General features: G+C 42.8%; 1 protein-coding gene across 4 annotated transcripts in view; it reads right to left on the bottom strand.

The window, feature by feature from the left end:
• LOC115108425 (ELAV-like protein 4) overlaps window positions 1–22,893 on the bottom strand; it is a 68,370-nt gene that overhangs the window by 21,599 nt on the left and 23,878 nt on the right. For all 4 annotated transcript variants that reach the window (XM_065009053.1, XM_029632722.2, XM_065009052.1 and 1 more), the window contains exons 2-4: window positions 15,450–15,536; window positions 11,736–11,976; window positions 3,122–3,225 (exon numbers count right to left, since the gene is read on the bottom strand). In XM_065009053.1, coding sequence (XP_064865125.1) covers window positions 3,122–3,225; window positions 11,736–11,976; window positions 15,450–15,536 — 432 coding nt within the window. The remainder of the gene's footprint in view (window positions 1–3,121; window positions 3,226–11,735; window positions 11,977–15,449; window positions 15,537–22,893) is intronic.

Here is a 22,893-nt window from a genome sequence, read left to right as displayed (position 1 = left end):
ACTCACATCTCCCTCACTAGCTTTAAGCACCAGCTGCCAGAGCAGCTCACAGATCACTGCACCTGTACATAGCCCATCTGTAGCCCATCCAACTACCTCATCCCCATACTGTATTTATTTATTTATCTTGCTCCTTTGCACCCCAGTATCTCTACTTGCACATTCATCTTCTGCACATCTACAATTCCAGTGTTGAATTGCTATATTGTAATTACTTTGCCACCATGGCCTATGTATGGCCTTACTTCCCTTATCCTACCTCATTTGCACATGCTGTATATAGACTTATTTTTCTATGGCATTATTGACTGTATGTTTGTTTATTCCATGTGTAGCTCTGTGTTGTTGTATGTGTCGAACTGCTTTGCTTTATCTTGGCCAGGTCGCAGTTGCAAATGAGAACTTGTTCTCAACTAGCCTACCTGGTTAAATAAAGGTGAAATAAAAAAAATAAAAAAATTGTAAACAAGAATTTGTTCTTAACTGACTTGCCTGGTTAAAAAATTTACTTGTGCAAATAAAAACATCTCGGCATAATCACAAAAAATCCTATTTAACTTCTGCAAAAGCATTGGCAGTTAGCTTCCCCTGTGGCCCTCGTCTTTCAAACCTTCCTTTCTTCTTTCCCCTTTGGTTCTATCACTTTCTCTCCTTCTCTCCCTGTCAGCCCACCCCAGATGTCTTATCCATCAACACCTCCAATGGCTGTAACAAGTAAGTGTGTGTGTGTGTGTGTGTGTGTGTGTGTGTGTGAAGAGAGACTGTGTAGCCCTGCTCTTCTCACCTCCAGCGGGCTCCTTCCTCTCACACCTCCACAGGGTAGCAGCAGCAGAGTTGTGCTGAGAAACTCTGAGGTGTCATGGAGGAGGAAACCACACGCTTTAAAAGACAGAAACATACCGCAGAAAGACACCACCTGTGTGTGTGAAACTCTGTGGCGAACCGAGCCGCTCCTTTTTGTTTATACCCTACAGTGAGGGAGCACTGAGGGTACTAATGTTATGGGGGTACTAGAAGGGAAACGTGTGTATGGAATAGGGAGTGATGTGTCTGAGTATTATGTGTACACACATACGGATGGATATTCCCATAGGCTTACTGTACACGATCGCCTACATATTAACTACAGTATTGTACTGCATAAAAAACACACGTTTCATCAGCTGAGGCTTGGTGTGAAACTGGAAAGTCATATCAAAGACACTAAGCTCTTCATGTCAAGTGTCTTCCCGAAAAGAGGGCTCTAAATGTTTCCTCTGCACATCGACGTATGAACTGTAGTTCAATGACACCACAAGCAGCTCTCTCTTCTCTCCCACCAGAGAGCCTCACACTGGGCTGCAAGACAGAGCTGTCTGCTGCTATTAGGGAGTCTGTCTTCATTTTCATGGCTGCTTAAGATAACCTCTGGTGCAGAAAGAAAGGCCTGTGGCACTGCATGGATATTTTAAGTAGATAATGACCTTGAACACACTTATTAGAAGTTGTAAAAGGGGCATTTTCTTCAGTGCTGCTAAAAGGCCTTATTGATATGGGTAGCACAGTCTAAATAATGGGTTTGGCACAATGGCAAGAATGAAAAGAGCAAAACTCAAATCGAAGGGAGAGAGACAAAAGGGCTGGCCTAAACCTTTCATGCAGAGAGGGAATCTGCTGCTATCACTGAGAGCTAGGGTGAAGTCGAAGATGCTGCTCCGTCTGACTGGATAAGATGGACAGACAGAGGAAGCTGAACGATGTGGAATGCTGTGTGTGTATTTGTAAGCGAGAGAGATAGGGGAGGACAGTGCGTGTGGGGGGAGAGGACATCGCTCACTGGTGTACTTGCTCTTTGGACTGTGTGCTCCAGGATGATGGACACGGAAGATCGCTCCCGTTTTATTACACACAAGCTGTGGGAGGAAGAGGCTGTGCAAGAGCTGAGGAAGCGAGGAGTGTGTGTGTAGCTCTGAATATGCTATGGGTTTTGACAGCGTCAATGAGAAACAGCAGTAGGCTCTTCTCTCTAGCCCAAGGGGACAGGCCATGGCACGCTGGTGATTCCTAAGTGGGCTGCTTCCTAAAGACAAGCCTGATGCGTGGGGACTTGGGAGGACTGGGGAGCATCACTGCTACAGTAGCCTGGGTTGGGGGCCTGGGTGCTAGCTTGGCCCTCTGGTTTTCCATCTCAGCAGACTTCATTAGTGAGGGAGAGTGGCAGCGGGAATCTACAGACACGGACCCAGTGACTCATCCTAACGCCTGTCAGCTACGCTCAGTGGGTGAGACCTGCGCTAGAGTAACTGTGGGTCATACTGACTGTCACAATCTGACACGCACAGACATACACAGAGAGCTCTGGCTGTCTCCCCACGCCCTTGCCTCTCAAGAGCCCACTTCAAAGCACTGTGCTGGATTGAAAACAGGCTGGGCTGTGTTGATCTGGTGTGGCTGTTTCCCTTTACAATATTGACCTGTCATGTTCAGGGCTGTCGAGGGATTGGGGATTGTGTATGAGCTTTTCCCATTCAGCTCGGCAGGGTAATCTGATCTGATTAGATTTGGAAATATGTTACTGAAAGGGCTTGGATTATGGTAGCAGAGCAGATTACAGTATGGCTTAAAGCGAACAGCATAACGGAGCCATATGAGGGGATAGCGATCATAATCCTGCTCAACAAGTAAAGACAAACGACTGGATATTGAGTATACTAATAAAACTATACTACTTATGAAATTATACTTTTCCCTTCATCTATATTTGACTTCCCAACCTTTAATAAAATGTAATATTAATTTGAGTCCTCTATTTAACTTTGGCAGCATGTAATAAATGTTTTTTCCCTACTGTCTGAAAATCTTTCTAGTTTCACCTTTACATTTTGACATTTTAGAACTGAATTAGCATATCAGTTATACCTCACGGCTTTTTATGCTCTTTGATTCAGCTACTCTTTCTCTCTCTCTCTCTCTGCATGTATTTAAATTAGTATGAATCTCCTCTCTAGCTTATCAGAAGCCTCAGTCACTGCCCAACATTCCTAAAACCTACATGGGCACTGAAGCAGTGCGTTCCTAATCACATGGCCGCTGGGTGAATTGATATTCAGGGTACAGAACAGTTTTTACCAATCTGACTTACCTTGATAGTTTTGGTTTGAAGTCTGAGTCCGTTTAATGTGTTAATGGCTTTCTCTGCATCCTTTGGGTCTATGTAGTTGACGAACCCATAGCCCAGACTCTGTCCTGTAAAACAGAAAGAGCATTTTTACAATACAGAATTCTACCCAGTACATTCAGAATTGGTACAGATACATTCTAAGTCCAAGTAATGTCTTCACAACTGAAAGCGAAAAAATGTCATTGTTTTTGAAAAACATCTGACATTGTCATTAATACCAGATTTGTTTTGATTGAACATTATCCTGACATCTCTGGATATTTATTTCAGGCAGAGTCGGCTTTGATGAGCTCGTTGACTTTCAACAAACGCCCAAAGCTATTGTGGCTGTGTGATAGTAAAATAAACAAACTTGCTACACAAGTGCCTGGCAAGTCCAAGTGGAGCAACGTACTTATAGCCATTAATGGAACCAGACAGCAGTAAGTCCACAGTGGAAAAGACAAAGTGAATCTCAAATGTAATGCAGCGCTGCTCTAGCACCAAGTAAATAGCATCCAAGGCAAGCTGCAGCTTTGGGCCAAAGGGAGCTGTATTTCTCACATCAAACACGATGCTTCTCCCTCACTTTCAGTGGATTACCCTGGATTATCATTTCTCCATTGTTCATTAAAAACCTCCTGTCCGGGAGAGAATCTCTGTGGTTCACAGCTATTTTTACCCTTCATCTCGCTGACACTGATCTGACAGCACCCCTCGGAAAGTTTGGACACTAAAATAGAACTATGCCATTAACGCAAAAATATCCGTGGGCCTGTGGATATGTATTCAATATCAAAGTGCCTTCGAAAAGACATCTCTTCTCATACTCCTCAATGTGGGTTGCCGATAATTAGCCAACTGCAGAGCGGCTCCCCCCTCTCTGTCACCTTCCTCCTCCCCCTTCCACTGCTTCACAAGGAGAACTTGAGGCTCGACAAGCATAGCTTACAAAAGGTTAGCTGAAATGAAGTGTGCTTCCGAAGCGCACTCATGCAGAGGCGCCTGGATGTGCTGGGTTGCGATTAATGATACAGTTACATTGCACTTGGCCGGGCAGGCAGGTAGGCAGGCAGGCAGGCAGGAGCTGTGTGTGAAGAGAGTCTCAGGTGCTCATCCCTCCTCTGCATGCTCACCCTGGTCCTCAGCGCTCAGCTCTGAGAGGCCATCAGGGCCCCTACACTGTCATGTCCGCTGTGCCATGCACCTCTCTAAAGTACCTGTGTGCTTATATATGTTTGTAGGCACATGTGCCGTATACATACTATAAACACGTGTCCGTGTGTGAATGGATTCCAAATGAACACAAGGAACTGTCTCTGTTTGTGATCCCTCACTCCCTCCAATTCTGGTGCAGTCTACACCAGTGTTTCTTTGGGAGTTGGCACCAGTCCCTGTGCCCACCTTGGCAAGGCTGGATGGGAGATCTGGGTGTGCCCCTCCTCCCACCCCCTGGCACCACTCCCTAGGTGAGTGGAGAAATGGGGTGAGGCAGCTGCTTTCAGCACGAGGCAGCTCCAAGAGGGGATTCCACCCACCAGTAACAGAGTAGCCCACAGCAGGGGTCCATGGGCTGACTGCTTCCCGGAGACACAACGCCAACGCACAGAAACATACACTCATACTGCATGTAAAAAACAATTTTTTGCAAACTATGGACCGCTGATGTGAATATACCACTAAAACGTACCCAGTAAATAGAAAGTGTACACACACACCCTGACAAGGTCAAAAAGCGGTAGTGCGCAGACTGTGGCCCAACATTGGCAGGCAAACTTGTCTTGGCCTTTCACAACAACGACTTGCTCTGCACGCACGCAGCCCAGCAGGTTCAACCCAGCACGATGCCTGACTGAAATAAATACACAGGCCTAGCACAGCACGGTTCAGAACAGCACAGCTCAGCACGGCGCAGCACAACATGCCTCAACGCTGTTCTACACATCACAGCAAAGCTACTACTACAGTACAGCTGTCCAGGAGAGTGCAGGTGTTTTAGCACAAAAATGTTTTAGCTTTTTGTATAAAGGCTTATTTTCTGGTTGTTTACTGTGTTATATATAGGAATCTAGATCCACGTGTCACTAGAAAGGCTGAGTGCCATTTTGAAGGATTGTACAAATGCCATTAAGGATAATTATAGACAAACATCTGGAAAAAAAGGCATCCCAGGAAGCTGAAAATGCCATTAAGATAGCATAATAAATACCCTCTAATGGAAGAGCAAACAGGAAATGATCCCTATGCCGTTTAATTTGTCTAATGGATACATTAACTTACACATTTTAATTGTCAATTAAAACCCCAAACCAAAATGATGCATTGCAGTTTTAATTAGCTTTTAATGAGGATAGATCTTCATTTTCCATGACTTTCAGCTCCTAACAACAGCAATCCCATCCCATCCCCAAATCTGGAGGCGTTTGAACAACATGTACAAACTAAAAAGACTATGCTTAACATCAGTTAAAAGGGATATTCTTCATAAATAAACAGCTTAGTAATGTTAGTAGTGGGATCGTGCTGAGCTCCTTCATTAGGATGAGTTGAGCTAAAAGCACAGGGCCAATAGTTGTGTGTGACAGTGGATCCCCCCCTCTTTGTGATCCAGAGTGGTGCGTTGGTTCGTAGCAGACGTGCGCGGGGATAATTGAGCTCATTAGTTGTGACATTAACACAGCAGTGCCATAATGCTTCATAACAGCTGTCCCGTTTTAGCCCTAACCACTACTGATGAGAGAGCGGGCCGGGGTAATTGAGACCACCTCACCAGGTCTTCACCGCTCCCCGTACAGTCAAAAAATAAATACGAGGGGGAAATAGGCAGTGTACCAAATGCTTTTCCTTGGCAAATCACTGCTATTTCCAGTGAGTGGCTCCTCTCGGTGGTGCTACAGTATGACTAAGTCATTATTTGTTTCCTGAAGAGCAGCAGGTTGCGGAATGTGTGAGATGATAAAATGAGTGTGCTTCCAGCGGGTGTTCTGCCTCTCCCGATGTGGTGACTTGCACAGAGAACCACAGACACACACACCGTGTGGAAAGAGAGTTGCCCACTGGGGCCTCCTCTGTCATGGCTTCCATACACGTATGGTCTTCCTTCCTTCCTATTGTTTTGTATTGTTAGATATTACTGCACTGTTGGAGTTACGAACATAAGCATTTCGCTACACCCGTGATAACATCTGGAAAATATGTGTACTCGACCAATAAAAATGTATTTATTACCTTTAAGTACCCCGTAGATAGTTACAGTACCTCCATTCCATTTATTAACATGCATGTCTGTACACAAGACATGATCTGTAACCTAGTAGTAAACAATATCCTTCTGTGATTGGGCCCTTCATAAAAATAAGAATTGCCTTAATATTTCACAATGGTTAAGACAACATTGCGATGCTCTGTATTAATGACTTACAACCTGTTCTCTCTAAGCCTCCACGTTCGGTCTGTGTCTCGGAGTCCCCACTCCATCCCTGTCAGTGAAAATGGCATCAATCTGTCATATAAGATGCCATGGGATGAGAGAGAAGAGGGGGAAAGTGCACTGTGCACAGGATGACAGTGCTATGAAAAGCTGACAGTAACATACCTTGATAGCACCAGGTTCCTGAGGTAGAAACAGGCATATTGGTTTGGTCAGTCTTAAATTTAGCCACATTTAAGATTTGGAGGAGGAAAGAAAACATTCCAGTTTGTCAAAACAGATGTGTATCATCGTGTTGGTTCCCTGACATTTTACCCTTGCTGCAACAGCAACTTGGGGACTATTTTTCACGGACCAGCACTCTCCAAAATATTTGCGAGAGTAGTCACCAACTTAAATTCCGACAAATACACATATACAAACTTCTAGAAGTTCCCAGTTCAGTATTATGCTGTTAAAGTTCAAGAAGTTAGGTTTTGTTTGCTAATCTCCTAAAGAAAGTACAATCACCTAATGTGCAGTTTTATGATATGATTGAATATACATTCATAATTCACACTTTAAATCTACATAAACCACTTAGCTGCGGTAAGTGCTTCTAGTACGAAAAACTGACAGAGGCTCAGTTCATTCTAACTGGCTGTTAATAGCAAAAGTAATTTGATTACAGCAAATGTGGACTCAGAGCTATTAAGGGCATTTTGTATGCCACTGTTTACCATTTGCATTTTTGGCCATATTTCATTTTTATACCTACAGCAATGGCATAACACTGAACAATTGACAAACATTAGGTCATAATATAAACATTTGACTATAATGGCATTCAAACACTAATACAGCCTTACTATAGCTATGTGCTTACATTAGTGTGACTAAATTGCTGACCAAATAAACATTCCACGCATACACTGCCTCCGCTCAGATGTCTGTTCTCTAGGGTTGCCAAGGTAGCAGCAACTGTAATATGCAGGAGTCTCCCACCCACCCCCAGTCCCTCCTCCCAATCGGTGGCTGCTGCCTGAGGCGAGTTGGATGGAAGCTCAAAATGTGTAGGATGTCTGGGAGGATAGCAGAGTAGCAGGAGAGAGGACCCCTGTGAATCTGGGACACCCCAGCTCCATGACGTCAGGCCCTGGATATGACAACAGTGGCAGCAGCCGCTAGAGCCGGAGGAGTGCGATGGTCCTCCAGATCTGGGGACTGGCTGACTGGCCCACTCTCCCTCTCCCATGTATGGGCCACTCAAGCAGCACAGGGAGTGGGGGGAGAAGAAAGGAGACAGCCAGGGTGTTTTATCCCTGGGATTCTAAAAATGTATTGCGAACACACATTTACGTTTTTGAGTTCCAGGCATCTGCACTTACTTATGGGCCTGGCTGGTCTGTAATACCTGGCTTAAGAGAAGACGTCAGATGTGTGTTCATCTCGTCCCATACCAGGTATATTAATGCCTTCTTTAACCTTCTATGGTTTCTGTCTTACAGTATATTCATGTATTCTGGATTTAACAAATGATAGCGATTTGAAATGAAGTCAATATGTATCTGCTAGTATGTCTAAGGTGGTGCAGAGTTTGTTTTCTATCTTTCACTTTGGTCCAATTTAAGAGCTACCAGCCTCATTGTCATACTAAGTATTTTATATCATACTGTTTTTATCATCAGCGTTCTAAGCTATTTTATGCACGCTTGCATCATATTAATTGTTATATGAACCAGTGAGATTCATGTGAACCGGAGGAGGGTGAATACACACTGTGTTCCACTCTGCAAAGCACTGACATTCATTCCTGATGCTCACCACTATGGAACGTTTGATTGCGCAAGAGCTTGGTAAACAAACAGTTCCAGCAACAGACCATGTATTGGAAGTAAATAAAACACATTGGCTTTGACTGTGAATCCTTTGAATGTACAGGTAACTGCCAAACAACAACAAAAAACAAATGATGGAACCGCAAGAGCTTAGAAAAACTTCAATCCACCATGGCATAGATTCTACAAGTGTCTGGAACTCTACTGGAGGAATGCGACACCATTCTTCTTTGAGAAATTCCATAATTTGGTGTTTTGTTGATGGTGGTGGAAAAACGCTGTCTCAGGCACTGCTCCAGAAAGTCCCATAAGCAGCTACTCTTCCTGGGGTCTAGCAAAATTAAGGCAGTTTATACAATTTTAAAACATGACAATACATTCACAGATTTCACAACACACTGTGTGCCCTCAGGCCCCTACTCCACCACTACCACATATCTACATTACTAAATCTATGTGTGTGTGTGTGTATGCATGTGTCTGTGCCAATGTTTCTGTTGTTTCACAGTCCCCGCTGTTCCATAAGGTGTTTTTTTAATCTGTTGTTTAAATCTAATTTTACTGCTTGTGTCAGTTACTTGATAGAGCTCCATGTAGTCATGACTCTATGTAGTACTGTGTGCCTCCCTCCCTAACTTATTCCTTGCCACCCACTCTGAAACTAACTGCAGCTCTTTGTTGACTGTTGCAGTCATTTCAGTCGCTGTAGTAGCTGAAGTGTATAGTATCGAGTCATCCGCATACATAGAAACTCTGGCTTTAGTCAAAGTCATGGCATGTTGTTAGTAAAAACTGAAAAAAGCAAGGGACCTAAACAGCTACCCTGGGGAATTCCTGATTCTAACTGGATTATATTTGAGAGGCTTCCATTAAAGAACACCCTCTGTGCTCTGTTAGACAAGTAACTCTTTATCCACATTACAGCAGGGGGTGTAAAACCATAACACATACGTTTTTCCAGCAGCAGACTATGATCGATAATGTCAAAGCTGCACTGAAGTCTAACAAGACCGTACCACAATAATTTTATCATCAATGTCTCTCAGCCAATCATCAGTCATTTGTGTAAGTGCAGTGCTTGTTGAGTGTCCTTCCCTATAAGCATGCTGAAATACTGTCAATTTGTTCACTGTAAAATAGCATTGCATCTGGTCAAACACAATCTGTTGTCGGCTATTTGAGCCAGTAAAGGGGGCTTTACTATTCTTGGGTAGCAGAATGACTTTAGCTTCCCTGGTTATAAATACAAATGCATTTATTTTCCTAAAGAAATGCAGCCTAGTGCACAAAATTATCCAGAAAAATGGGCAACTGACAATGATCCAATTCCTGCCTTGGTGTCACCTGATCAGTCATTTCCATTCTCTGTATGCTGATGACCAGAATCATTAAAACTTTCCTAATGTATTCCATTAAAAGTTGTCATTCAATATGTTACCAGGTCCACAAGAATATCACTATCTCTCCCCAAGGGTGTATGTTTATGTTATTAGAGGCAGACAGAGACGGTGATGCTTCAGCTCTGGCCGAAGACGTTTGCATTTTTACTGAGGATTAGGATTTTAATACCGTCTTTATAGAGATACACACAAGTCTGTTGGAGAAACTTCTGTTTTAGTCAACACCTCAAACACCCTGTCCTTCACTCCCTTCCCACTGAAAAGTGTAACCTGCTGCCACACAATACAACTCACTTTGTGTCTCTCTTTAGTTTTGTCTTCAGCCTGAGAGAAAGTTGAGAGGGTGATGTGCCAGAGTCAGTAAGGGCATGTGTGGGCTCTAGCGATGTGCGTGTAAGTTTGCCTTAAATAAAAGATTAACCTGTAGGTCCCTGGTGTATTACATGCGCAGCAAGAAAGGCGTGGGGAGCAGGGTAAACAATCTGAGGTGGCACTTCACTGAGCTGGAGCGGGCCTGACAGACGAGCGCAGAGTGGCCGGGTGGGCTTGTACCTCACGCCGCTCTCGCTTCATCAAAGCTGACAGCACCCGGTCCAGAGAAAAGAGAAGCCTGTCTCATACAACGCTCGGGCTTAGGAAGCTCTCATCACCTTGTCATCACAGACATCCTCCTTCCCTTTGAACGGCAGTGTAAAGGAATTTCACATTCTGTACTTAAAAAATGTACATACAGTTATGAAAGGGCAGGTCCATATGCATTAATGTCCTGTATGTGGTGTTTGAGAATGTAGTGTTTTACATGGTATTCTGGTCAAATGTCTAGAAAGGTATGTTTGGAAATGCACAAGAAAGGGCTCAGGTGTATATTAAGCTTAAAAAATAGTCCTCCCCGAAAGTCAGATAATGATACCAAGTAGTTGTGCATGCAGCCTCCTGGCATTCCCTCAACTGAGAGGGAGAAACGGTTTGTTAGTCTAAAAGTTTCAACGACGAAATTGCACCCATGGGAGCACAACACAGACATCCACTGGAGAAGGGGGATATTTATAACACACTTTGTGTTCCTAAGTCATCAGAGACCTTGGATGGTAGAGAAGAACTTTCAACGTTCTCAGAAATGGCCTTACTTTCCCATTTAGGTCAGTGAGAGCTTCCTGGTAATCTTGTGGTCCTTTGTGCCTCAGTTGGTAGAGCATGGCGCCTGCAACACCACATTTTGTGGGTTTTATTCCCGCTGGGGCCACACATACGTAAAATGTATACACACATGACTAAGTTGCTTTGGATAAAAGCATCTGCTAAAGTCATATTATTACTCTATGATGTCTCTTTTTACTCTCTCCGATATAAATTGTTAGACCTCACTGTTTACTGTGCATCAAACATGGAAAAAATATATGTAAAATGAGTGGAGAGTGTGGTTTCCAGGTGCTATTCTTATATATACTACACATTACCTTCCTGCCAGCTCGGGCCCATTATTGTAAAAGATGGCCCTGTACTTCCATCAGCCTGCTGCTGCCTGAGCCACTGTCTAGCCTGGCTGCTTCTCATGGTCAAGAGTAGATGTTGCTCTTCAACACTGGCCCTTTTTAATGAGATTATCAAGGAAGAAGTGTCACTAAGTAGGATCTAAAATGAAAGCCATTATCTGGCATTATCTCAGAGCAGCCTCCCCCATCCATCTGCTATACCACCCACACAGCCACTAGGCTGGGATTAGAGGCATGATTAGCTGGGAAGTGCTGCTTAAACACCCCTGTGCCACATAGCACTGGGTTTCTTCACTTTGCTGCTCACCGGCCAGCTCCAGGCCAAGCCCCATCCTCCTGCTCTGCAGTAACCAGCTGGAGTACTGTCCAGGATCATAGGCCTCTGGCACCATGCCATCCCACCCTGTACCACACCCACCCACTTCCTTTCTTCCCATGGCCAGTGTTTCATCGTACCTGTGATCTTGTCGCGGACCAGTTTGCAGGACTCAATCTCTCCGATGCTGCCGAACAGGCTGCGGAACTCCTCCTGGGTCATGTTCTGGGGCAGGTAGTTGACAATGAGGTTGGTCTTGCTGTCGTCGGTGGGGCCTCCAGTTTGCATGGGTGAAGGGCAGCTGCGGCTGTTGCTGGACGGCCCGTTAGCCGTGGTGCCGTTGGGGCCGTTCGTCACCTGAGGCTCCATGTTGCTGATTATCTGAGGGAGGGAAGGGTTCGGGAAGAAGAACAATTAAAGGGGGGGTAGGAGGTATGGCGTCTCAATCTGAGAACCATGATTCATTATTGGACCTCACATAAACACAGTAAACATCAAATCTACATTCCAGGCCATCAAAACTCAGACAAAAGAAACACCAAGTTTAACTCACAGTATGAGACCATAAAGTGAACACTATATGTACACATGCAACTTAAACTCCTACATATTCATGCAGACATAGCTGTTAGAGACATGAGTGATATTTTTTAGTTCTTCTCTGTGCTTTGAAAGCTGGTGCAGTTAGAGAGTGGTAAAAATTTGAGCGATTCAGCGGGGCACTGCTGTCTGTCACAGGGAACATTTGCGGCTGGTTTTGCAGTGTGCTTTAAGAGCAGGTGTTTGAAGTAGAGCTTGCAGGCCCTTGAGGGAGGAGGCACTGAGGAAAGGCAGTCTGATGTGCTTATCTACTGGCAAACACTTATTTCAAGATCCCAAGACTGCCACCAAATATATTCAGCCATTAGCATAAAATCTGTGTGTTTAATGGTATTATTTGATTCTCGGTTACAGTCAGTTGATTACCATCATCCACTTACACAGAGAAGCTGAGCCTAAGAGGTTTATGGAAGGTCTGTGCGAGGTGTGGTGTGTTTGTGTTTGGAGATATAGGGTGACAGATTAGGAACCTCAGGGTGCCTGCTGTTAAAAGCATCTGCCCCACATGGGGGTGAAAACACCCCAAACAAGGTTCTTTGAAAGGTAAACTTGATGGGCTTTTAACTAAAGACGATATAGGGAAATGTAACAGTGTGAACAACAGCCAGAGCACTGATTTACTTTTCTGTGTTTTATTGAAAGTCTGTACCAGAGACACTGTGGCTGTGTAGACTCTGAGTTTAATCTGTCAGTGTTTGTACAACACAACTATACAAAATCATTAAAGCTGCAAAATGTAACTTTTTGGGTGACCCGACCAAATTCACACAGAAATGTGAGTTATAGATCTGTCATTCTCATCGAACGCAAGTCTAAGTAATGGTAGATCTGTTCTGTGCACTATTTCTATGCTTCCCATTCTTAAGTTTCGCTTTTGCGTCTTTAACTTAAGGTTTTGTACACCAACTTCAAACAGCTGAAAATATATCTTTGGTTATTGAAAAAATATTTCACAGCGGTTTGGATTTTACAATGATTCACTACACTATACAATGCTTGTTTGGTCACAAAACTAAATGAACTATTAGAATTCTACCATCGAGGAAATGGCAGAGAGATTTCTGCATATTGCACCTTTAACAAAGAACCTTGGAAAAAAACACAGGTAAACACTTCCAGAGGTGAACCAAAATGAACTAACGGTAGTATAAAGCTCACCTCTAAAATGACTGTTAATTTGGTGTCATTTAAATAAAGATCTAAAAGATGAGGAAAATAGGTTACATGTTTCTGCTGTTTGAATCAAAAGTGAATCAAAATCATAGAAAAGGAAAGATCTTAACACAGGTTTGGGCATATTTATATATATATATATATATATATATATATATATACTTTCTAAATATGCTGGTTTTGAATAGAGGTACAAACTTCAATGTTATATATAACCAGCATATTTAGAAAGGTTTCCCCATCTGACTGTAGCTAAGTTAATGTTTTGATAGCAATGATGTTGTTGAAAACTGGTCTAAAAACTAAAATAGACAATATTTTATCACAATATTCTGAACAATCATTATCAGTCATGTAGATCTCAACTCTATTGTTTTCTCCTTTGGTTTTCTAACACGAACCTCAAGCCTGAGACATACATTATCTACAGTGGAGGAGGGTATATCATAAATAAACTTGAATGTGAATCATTTCAACCCCCATCTTCTCATTCCACACACACCAGTCTACTTTACAATGGAACAACACACAAGATAATGCCTGGAGCACACAGCAGAATACAAACAGAGAACCGCCTCTTTAAAAGCGCTCATGATCTATTCTGCATGCAAATTGTGCTTTTGACAGTATCCTCACCACTCCACCAAAGAAGGACCATGGAGACAGCGAGGAAGAAGGGATAAAGTACCTAGCAGTAACAAAGTTGATTGGGGGGCCTTATTAAATTTGTTTACACTTCCTGCTGAGCTTCATTCTGTCAAAAATACTTTCAACTCCATGGGACGTGTGCTTTGAGTTTTCACCAGGGGAAAAAAATGGCTACCTTGAATTACCCAGATTGACCAATTATAATTTCTACCCCCTGCCACCGGCACTACCCATGCTCAGCTGTCCATTGTGCCTCAGTGGCTGGGTATCTCTACTCTCCCACAGAGTAGCCCAGTGCTGAGAAAGGCAATATCTCCATGGTCTCTCTGGGTTCCTGGCCGAGGCACTACAGCACACAAGCAAAGCCTTCAAAGGAGCTCTAGCGTCAGCCGGAGGACAGACACCGGGCCTACTGATTCAACAGAACGCTAGCTAGCTAACACTAGCTTCAGATTAGAGCTGGTTTCCCCTGACCGGGCTGAAACACAATGCTGGATTTACAGCCTCCATTAATGCCACTGGGCATGGTGTGTGGGAGGGACCTGCTTCCTCTGGACTAAAATGGAGGCCTTAGAGGGTTCAGAGTGTAGGAAATAAATATTGGTTCATGAATCTAATGTGTGTGAGTCATGCAAGGCGTGAGTAAGGCAGTGTCTCTGGAGGCTGTGTCTGTGTGGAGGAAGACAGAGGGGATAGAGGTCCATTAGAAGAGGTTAAAGTTCACCCCTTTAGATGAGTGAGTCGACAGAAACACATCATCCAGGCCTATCCTTAATACTTATGTAGCGGTGATTTAATGTCATGGGTTTTTATTATCAAGGATTTTGTTGTGTATTATTTAGATTTGAAATAAGATTGTATTTATGTGACTATGAAACATTACCTCACATTGGGAGTGAGGTAAGAAGTGATTTGCAAGGCTGGAATATTTTCTCATATCGTACATCACAACTTGACAAAATGCATAAATTGTCCATTACCTATACTGTCTTCATTATTCAATAAATAACACACCAGATGCAAGAACAAAATTACAGAAGGGGAAATATATAGCCGACATAAAAACATTTGGATGCAAAATTTAGAGCATTTATATTTATAGGACCTAAAACATGTACATTAAGGTTGATGAATGGTTAAAGCATTATAATTTTACATCCAATATTGTAAAGATTCACATATTTATATTATATATAAAGCTATATTTACTCTACATCTTTTTTTCCACTCACAGTAAATCAATCAGCATCCTCCCAGCACACAGTACATTAGGTTGGCAGAAAAAGTAGCTGGCGCAGTGTGTCTGCCCGGCCGGCCTGCATCAGGGCCCCTCCCCTCTGGCCTAGCAGACAGACAGGCTTGCTCCTTCAGCAGCACTGTCATCACCATTGATAATGTCGGGTAAAAAGCCATTTTTGTGGCTGTCTCCTTACCATCTTTGGCTGTGTCAGCAATCCCTTCTCTGCCCAGCCCTGTAGCTGCGGGAGTTCTGCCTGACGCCACTGTGTCTCTGTCGATCCCTAGGAGGTTTCAGGGTCAAGATTTAACATGCTTGTTTTTCTACACAGGCCTTACGGTCACCAGCCACACTAAAACACACAGGTGGCTTTGCTTCCTTCCAGGTAGGGGTTGATTTCTGTATAGGAATACTGCTCATTGAGACTTGGGTATAATTCAGATAAGGGACCATTACTGTAATGTTGGTGTTGAGTATGACGTGGTCTATTTGGGGAGAGGAGGATAGACCTGACTTGGGAACTATGGTGACCTCTGTAGCATTAACGATGTGGATATCCCTCTCACTCCTGGTGAGTAAACAAGCCCCTTGACAAAGACAGCTCCTCAAATGAGCTGCGGGCTGCAGGCAGCAGTATCCTCTGCAGAATATAGAGCTGAAGCTGTAACACCAGGATTTTGAGGCTGACCACTTGCTTCATTTACTCTCCCAGACAGAGGGATGAGAAGGTAGAGGAATGCAATGGGATGTAACCAGTCAGGGTCAGGTGATGGAGGAGACCATTCTTACTCTGGGGGGTGTTATTGGGGTTCCAAATGAGAATGGACTGTCAGTTGGAGAGGGGAATGGGGAATAGAGAGGGGCAGCTTGTGTATGCTGATAGGTCGGCGTGTGTCAGGATGTTTGGGTTGATAATTTGGGGAATGTAAATTGAACCAATGAATTATGGGTACATTTCCTTTACCAGATGCCACCTCTGTTTTAGTTTAGGTGAAGACCGAAGGTTATAGCAACATATTACAGCTTTAGAATATAAAGAACATACTGTATTATTACACATTCATCTTTGGGGGATTAATACTTATGGTAATATACATTTTTTATGTAGCTTTTTCTTATGATCTAGATTTTCCCTTTCACAGGGATTCAGATGAAACAATACACTGCTTGAGTCAACCTGAACCATCATATACACAGGATTTGTCAAAGTGAATACAGGTATGACACAGACCCCTATTTTTAGCCAAAGAAAGCAGCATGGGCTGGATAGCCTTAAATAGATATGCCCCCAAGGCTTGGATACCCAGTGGACATAAGAGGTCGCCCAACATGGTGGACCAACGTCCATTTTAAAGGAGAAGGCATATTGATCATGCAACATCCTTTTTTCCCCATTGAGTTTTAATCTCATTTAGAATTCTGAAAGCTAACCTGAAAAGAGATGTTAAACAAAGGTGAAACATTAAAAAGCATTTTTCACCCCATCTGCTATGGATAGCTTTGAATGGGCGAGTCTAAAATGAATGATTTTGCCAAAGTAAGCATAATATGCAGCATGTTCAAATGAGGTCCCAAAACATGGTGAAAAGCAGCAAGCAGGTGTAGGACTAAACATTGGCTATGGTTTCCAAAACATTTGATCAAATGATGTACTGCCCACTCTACTGAGAGGTTGTGGGTAGTATTGCAGCAAAAGGGTAGTTTGTGTTCCTTTTGTATTCACATACTGTAGCTACAATATTAACTCTATGCAAACAAATATCTATTCTAAAACCAATTTCCAAGCAAGCAAACAGTTGCTGAAATATTGAGAGATTTTAGTGGGTATTAGATATACGATAAAGACGTATGGTAGCTGAAATCTACATTCTATTGTTTTATTACCAGTAGCATAACAGATACGCAGCCAAGTGTATCAATACAGCCACTAACAGTGATTCTCTCCCTCTTTCTATGTCGGTCTGGCTCTCTCCAGTATGAACACAACACACACACTTCCTGATAACATCTCAAATAATATTCAAATGAAGGGACAGTGCAATTACGTAAAAAACAACAACAACAGATGAGCAATCGCTCATGGGTACAATTTCCATTATTCAGGGAATATATTTTGGTTGTGCGCAGCAGACATTAGACAGAGTTATTATATAATCCATATATTCTCTAGTGTGTCCAATATTTGACACCCTGTAAGGGCTCCCCATCTCCTTGAGCTCCTGAGGTGTGTCTGGTATGGCAGTCATGTAGAAAATGTTATAACTGCCCACAGAGGACATTATCTCCCTCCGCAGCCTGCGTCATCTAGCAAATCTCACATGACCAGAAGCCTCTCCTCTGCCACGGTGACACTGTAAAAGCGCCACTTTACTGCCAGGCAGACCTCTTCTGCCCAAACGAGCTTAGACAATCAATTTCCCGTGACTTTGCTGGGATGGATGCGGAGAGGAGACACTGCAGTGGATCAGAATGCGACAGTAGTATAATTGAACTGATAGCGCCTGGCACAAAATGGAGGTCACTTGGATGGTTGTTTGTGATTTCAATGTCTCGCCACATCCCAGCATTCTCCTATATGCTAGAACAGAGGATGACCCCAACAGGATATTATACACTGACTCATTAGACTATCAGTAAAATTATCCTTTCAGATTTTCCTGTTTACATGGACATGTTCAATCATAAAACACAGAATGAAATCCAATCTGTTAAATATTTCATATTTTTTAATCAAAGGGTTGTCCATCGTACAGTAAAGTATTCTGTAATTCTGTCATCTAATACAGTGAAAGGTCATAGTGTCCTCGATCCATTGAAATGCTCATTTCAAGGAGAGGGTAGGTCACAAACTCAACCATTGAAACCCCAGTATGCACCAATTCCCTCAAAGTGCTTCAGAGTAAGAGGGAACTTGAGTTATCAAAGCGATTCAGACACATTTATATGATTTTTGTATCCTAACTCCAGGTCAGTGAAGTTCCCTCCATGCTATAGATTTTAAAAAAAAATCTTTTTATTTTTCGTTGCCTTTTCAGTCATCCTGCAGGTCAGACGGAAGCTGGGTCGGATCAATCAGGAAAGTAATCTGGAACACCTTGCGCCGCACCCGCCTGACTCCACCAACATCGATCCGCATCTACTTTGCCAAATTGATTTTTTTCTTCCCTTCTCTGTGTGACTCAGAATAATAAATGTTTCAGTGCTGTATGTAAGCAATTTTCCATTTCACTTTGCTTGACTTTTTCCCCTTATGATGTCCACTGTTTTATGGGATCGATAGAACTTTCCCAGAACCCTCTCTTGGCCTCTCCACTGAGTAATCTACGTACACTCTCTAGGGTCAAAGGTCAGGAGACGAGAAGGCAACGCTCCGCTATTAATTGCAGAAGATGTCTGCAGCAGAGTCAAGCTCTTTAAATATCACAGCTACATCTAGTCTAATCTCAGACTACCTTGGAGACATCAGTCTTACATTGTTTCAATTTCATCAATTCTTTATTATATTGTCCAACTGTAGACACTTATATAAATCTCAGAATGTATCCTCAAAACAAACTTAAAATATACACTGGTTATACAATAAATATGAAATGCATCCAAGGTCTGCTACTAGAAGGTCCCAGCCTGACATTCTTTGACCATGGGCTAAATCTCAGATCCGACAGCTAAGTCTGTCAGTGTTACTCTCCACTTCTGAAAGCACCATGTGCATCAAATGGATTTCTCACTCTAACTCACTGGCTGTTAAAGCTTTCTGCTAGCATCTTAAATCACCCTCTCCTTCTTCCCAGCTCTGATGGTAATTGGAAAAACAACTTATCTTTAAAAAAAGCAAACACTAAAGCACAAGTAAACGTCCGCCAGACTACTTTCAGGAAAGTTCAAATTGCAAACAAAAGACCACTTAATAACCACTAGAAGGGAAACATTGGGAGAGCCTGAAACTTTTTCCTACACAACTGAATTATAATTAGGCCTGAATTCAATCAAAATGTAATCTATCTTCTCTGCAGTGAGCTTTTTCCTGATTTGTTTTCGTGGCATTGGAGTTGTAAACTGCCTTAGTCTAGAGAATAAGCAGCCCACGGACAGTGACCATAGGGACCTATGGGCCGCAGTCTCCTGCCACTGCCAAACCCTAGGTGGACTCAAGCCATTTGTACATTGGCTAAATCCCAACTCCGCACCAATGCATGGAAGCAGAAAATTGGTGAGCATCTTGATTCTGAGATGACACTTCAATTTGTGTGGCTCCACTGACCTGTGCCATCCTCCCCTCCCCTGAAGTGGTATGAGAACTCCTGGCCACCTGCCTGGCAGCTTGGCCGTACCCTGTACCCTAGGCGTACATGTTCGGCCCCAGCCCTGGGCCCAGGGGCCTCTGGGGGTCCTGTCCATGAGCCAGCATGGGGAGAGGAGCTGTGATATCCACAGGCTGCAAAAGGCCAGCTGAGACTGAACACTGAACACAGTGGTCCACTCAGAGAGCCTCACAGCCTCATCACTGACAAAACATCAATACTACATGTGCATTGGTCTAATCACACCGCTCATGTGGGATATTAATGTTCCCTTAATAGGTTATTAAGTCTTCATGACAGATTACATTATTTCATTTAATACAGTTTAACTAAAGGAGAGAGAGAGAGAGAGAATAATACCACCCATGTCTGCTAACCCCAGTCCTAAGGCTGATTCCCAACGACAGGGTCAATACACTGTCACCTCTCACTATGCACGCACCCGCGCCACTCTATCACTACTACATGACTGGACCCTCATCTACACAAGTGGGATACTTCTGAATGAAGGTGACTACAGTACAATGCAGTCTTGGTTTATATTAGTTCGTATTTTAAGTGAAAGCTCATTACCATCTTGAGGTTGTTTTTAGCCAGTGTAGAAGCCATGGTTCCACTGCATCAACACCAGGTGTCAGTTCACTGCACCTGTGCAGGCATCAATGTTCCTGACCAACAATAAGCTCCTCTCCTTGTTCGTAATGTCTAAAATAGAAATTATATGTAAAATCCCCAGGCTAGTTGTAATTAAATATTTACATTTTTTTGTTCAAATTAGAATGAACTAATGTACTTTGGATTCTAGTTCATCAAACCTTTGCACATGCCTAAACGCCATCCCCTGATTCTACTTTTAATTCATGCTGATTTGAAGCTAGGATGAGTCATATTTGCTTGGGTAAAACAGGTATAGATGTACAAATAGCCTGTAGGTAAAAGACCAGAAACTAAGCTGCATTAGGGCAAAGCCTTGTCTGCCTGCCTATAAGACAGAGAGGGAGAGGAAGAGTCCCAGGCTCCCTACACACACACACACACACACACACACACACACACACACACACACACACACACACACAGAGGCCCAGCCAGAGCAGAGCAAGGCTCCTCCTAATCTAATCACTGCCTATGATCTCTGCTGCCCCATCAGCTGCTTCCCAGGCTGCCTGCCTGCCTGCCTGCCTGCTTGTGTGTCTCCAATGACCAGAATGTGTGCCTGCCTTCTCCTGACAGTCAGGGGCCTTGCAGCTCACACAGGAAGCTAAATCACACAGACACCAGCCGTTGCACAGGGCTTCATTCCAAGGCCCATGATAACAGTACATTGCTAGGAGCTAATCTGGTTATTGATTAGGATCTGAACTGGAGCTCATATAATCAAATAGATGACAGGTTGTCCTTTCGTCTTGCAGCTATCTTAAGTCAATAAAACGATCGAAAATACAGAAAAGCAAGCACCTGGACGGAGACAGTTAATACATTATTTGAGAAGAGCAAGAGAGACAGATTCATTACATATAATGTCCTTGTATGACAGTTTAATGTACAGTATGTTCTGTATTAGCATCCATTGTTATATCTATCCATGTGCAATACATTTAATTGTACTGGTACTAATCATACTATACAAGCTCTATTATGAGTAATATTCATATATTAAAAAAGTGCATCTGTGAAACTAATCCTCAATTGTTTTTGTAATATAATATACTAACTTGGAGCATATTAGGTCATTAGAAAATCGGAAACAAACAAAAATCTACTCAAATTTAGCTTCTGCTGCAGTGAGAAGACAAAGCCTAAATGTATACTCACAGCTAAGATTACCCCTCCAGCATATCAACTAAACCATCAAATGTGGCATGCATTCAAAATAGAAGATTAATCTCCTTCTGCCATGGTACAGTGTAATTGAAAATGCCCACAGGAGACTATCTATGTTCATATAGGATGTGCCAGAAAATATAGGGCTATTTCCATGGAACATTCTGGAATGGAGTTTTATATCAATAGCATGCCGGGGAGACATGTATTTGGAAGATATCTATCTCTCTGGATCCCAACTTGATAGTAATGTTAATTGCTTCAAATGTTTATCTGTCTTGATAGATATCTGTAGTAAAATTCATCTTTCCATCTAGTTTGAGGAGAACGTTTTACAGTTGATATGAAGGGAATAGGCCAGCGTTTTTCAAACTTGGTCCTGGGGACCCCAAGGGGTGCACATTTTAGTTTTTTTCCCTAGCACTACACAGCTGATTCAAATAATTAACTAATCATCAAGCTTTGATTCTTTGACTCAGCTGTGTAGTTCTAGGGCAAAAAACAAAATTGCACCCCTTGGGGTCCCCAGAATAGAGTTTGGGAAACACTGGTATAGGCATTGACAGGATGAATCCCTTTCCCAGATGAGAAAACCTCTGATGGCAGTTGAATTGTTCGATGTCATTTCAGATAGCCATGACACTCACCATCTCAGATTGTTCTGAAATTGTGTCTGTAGCTAGAAACAGGTGTGATTGGCATTCCTGAAGCATTATTTTGTCTGCATTTTATTTTATCTCAGATAAATTAAGCTAATTGATTGCACCCAAATTGGACATTCTAATTTATAGGATTCAAATATGTATTTATTTTTTATTTTTGGGGGGATTCAATTAGTTTAATTTCTCAAATTCAATAAAATGATGTTTCAGGAATGCTAATTGTATCTGTTATGAACTACAGAAATGATTTTAGAACAATCTGAGATGGTGGGTGTTGAAATCCTCTTTCTTGTGCTTTTTGAGGTGGAACGACCTAGTGATCAAATCTCATCGCCCTCATGCTTGCCTCGGCTTTTGACAGCGTTAGAAAAATAAAGGTATGAACCATAGACTTTTAGGCAGTAACGCTTTTATGTTCTCAATAGGGATTGGGGAAGCTTCTGTCAGCTCCACCACCCTGACCCCTTGCCTGTGGGTACCCTGCCCACTACGGGTCTGTGGGTAGATCTGACTAGGAAATGTACTTCCTTCCTCCTTCCATCTCATTCTTAATCCTCCTCCCCTTTCTTTCTCTTGACCTACAGCAAGTAGAAACAGAATATTTCCCCCTGTTTATATTTACAGTACTAGGATTTGATGGTGCAGACTGTGTGTAACGATGTAGGGAAGCGATAGGCCTAATGTGTTTGTTTGTAATCCAACCAGCAGTGCCATTTTGTTGCATGTTGTTATGTTGCATGTTAAATGTATAATTCATCCGGCAACAGAAATATAAATGTTTGATGCCGTCCAGGCTGTGAAAAAAATCCCGTTGGAGGGATGACCTTGAAACGTCCTTTATCACAGTAACTGG

Source organism: Oncorhynchus nerka, linkage group LG24, assembly GCF_034236695.1.
Source record: "Oncorhynchus nerka isolate Pitt River linkage group LG24, Oner_Uvic_2.0, whole genome shotgun sequence".
NCBI lineage: Eukaryota > Metazoa > Chordata > Actinopteri > Salmoniformes > Salmonidae > Oncorhynchus > Oncorhynchus nerka.
Note: the sequence above shows the minus strand (reverse complement) of the source record. Positions and strands in the feature narration are given on the sequence as shown.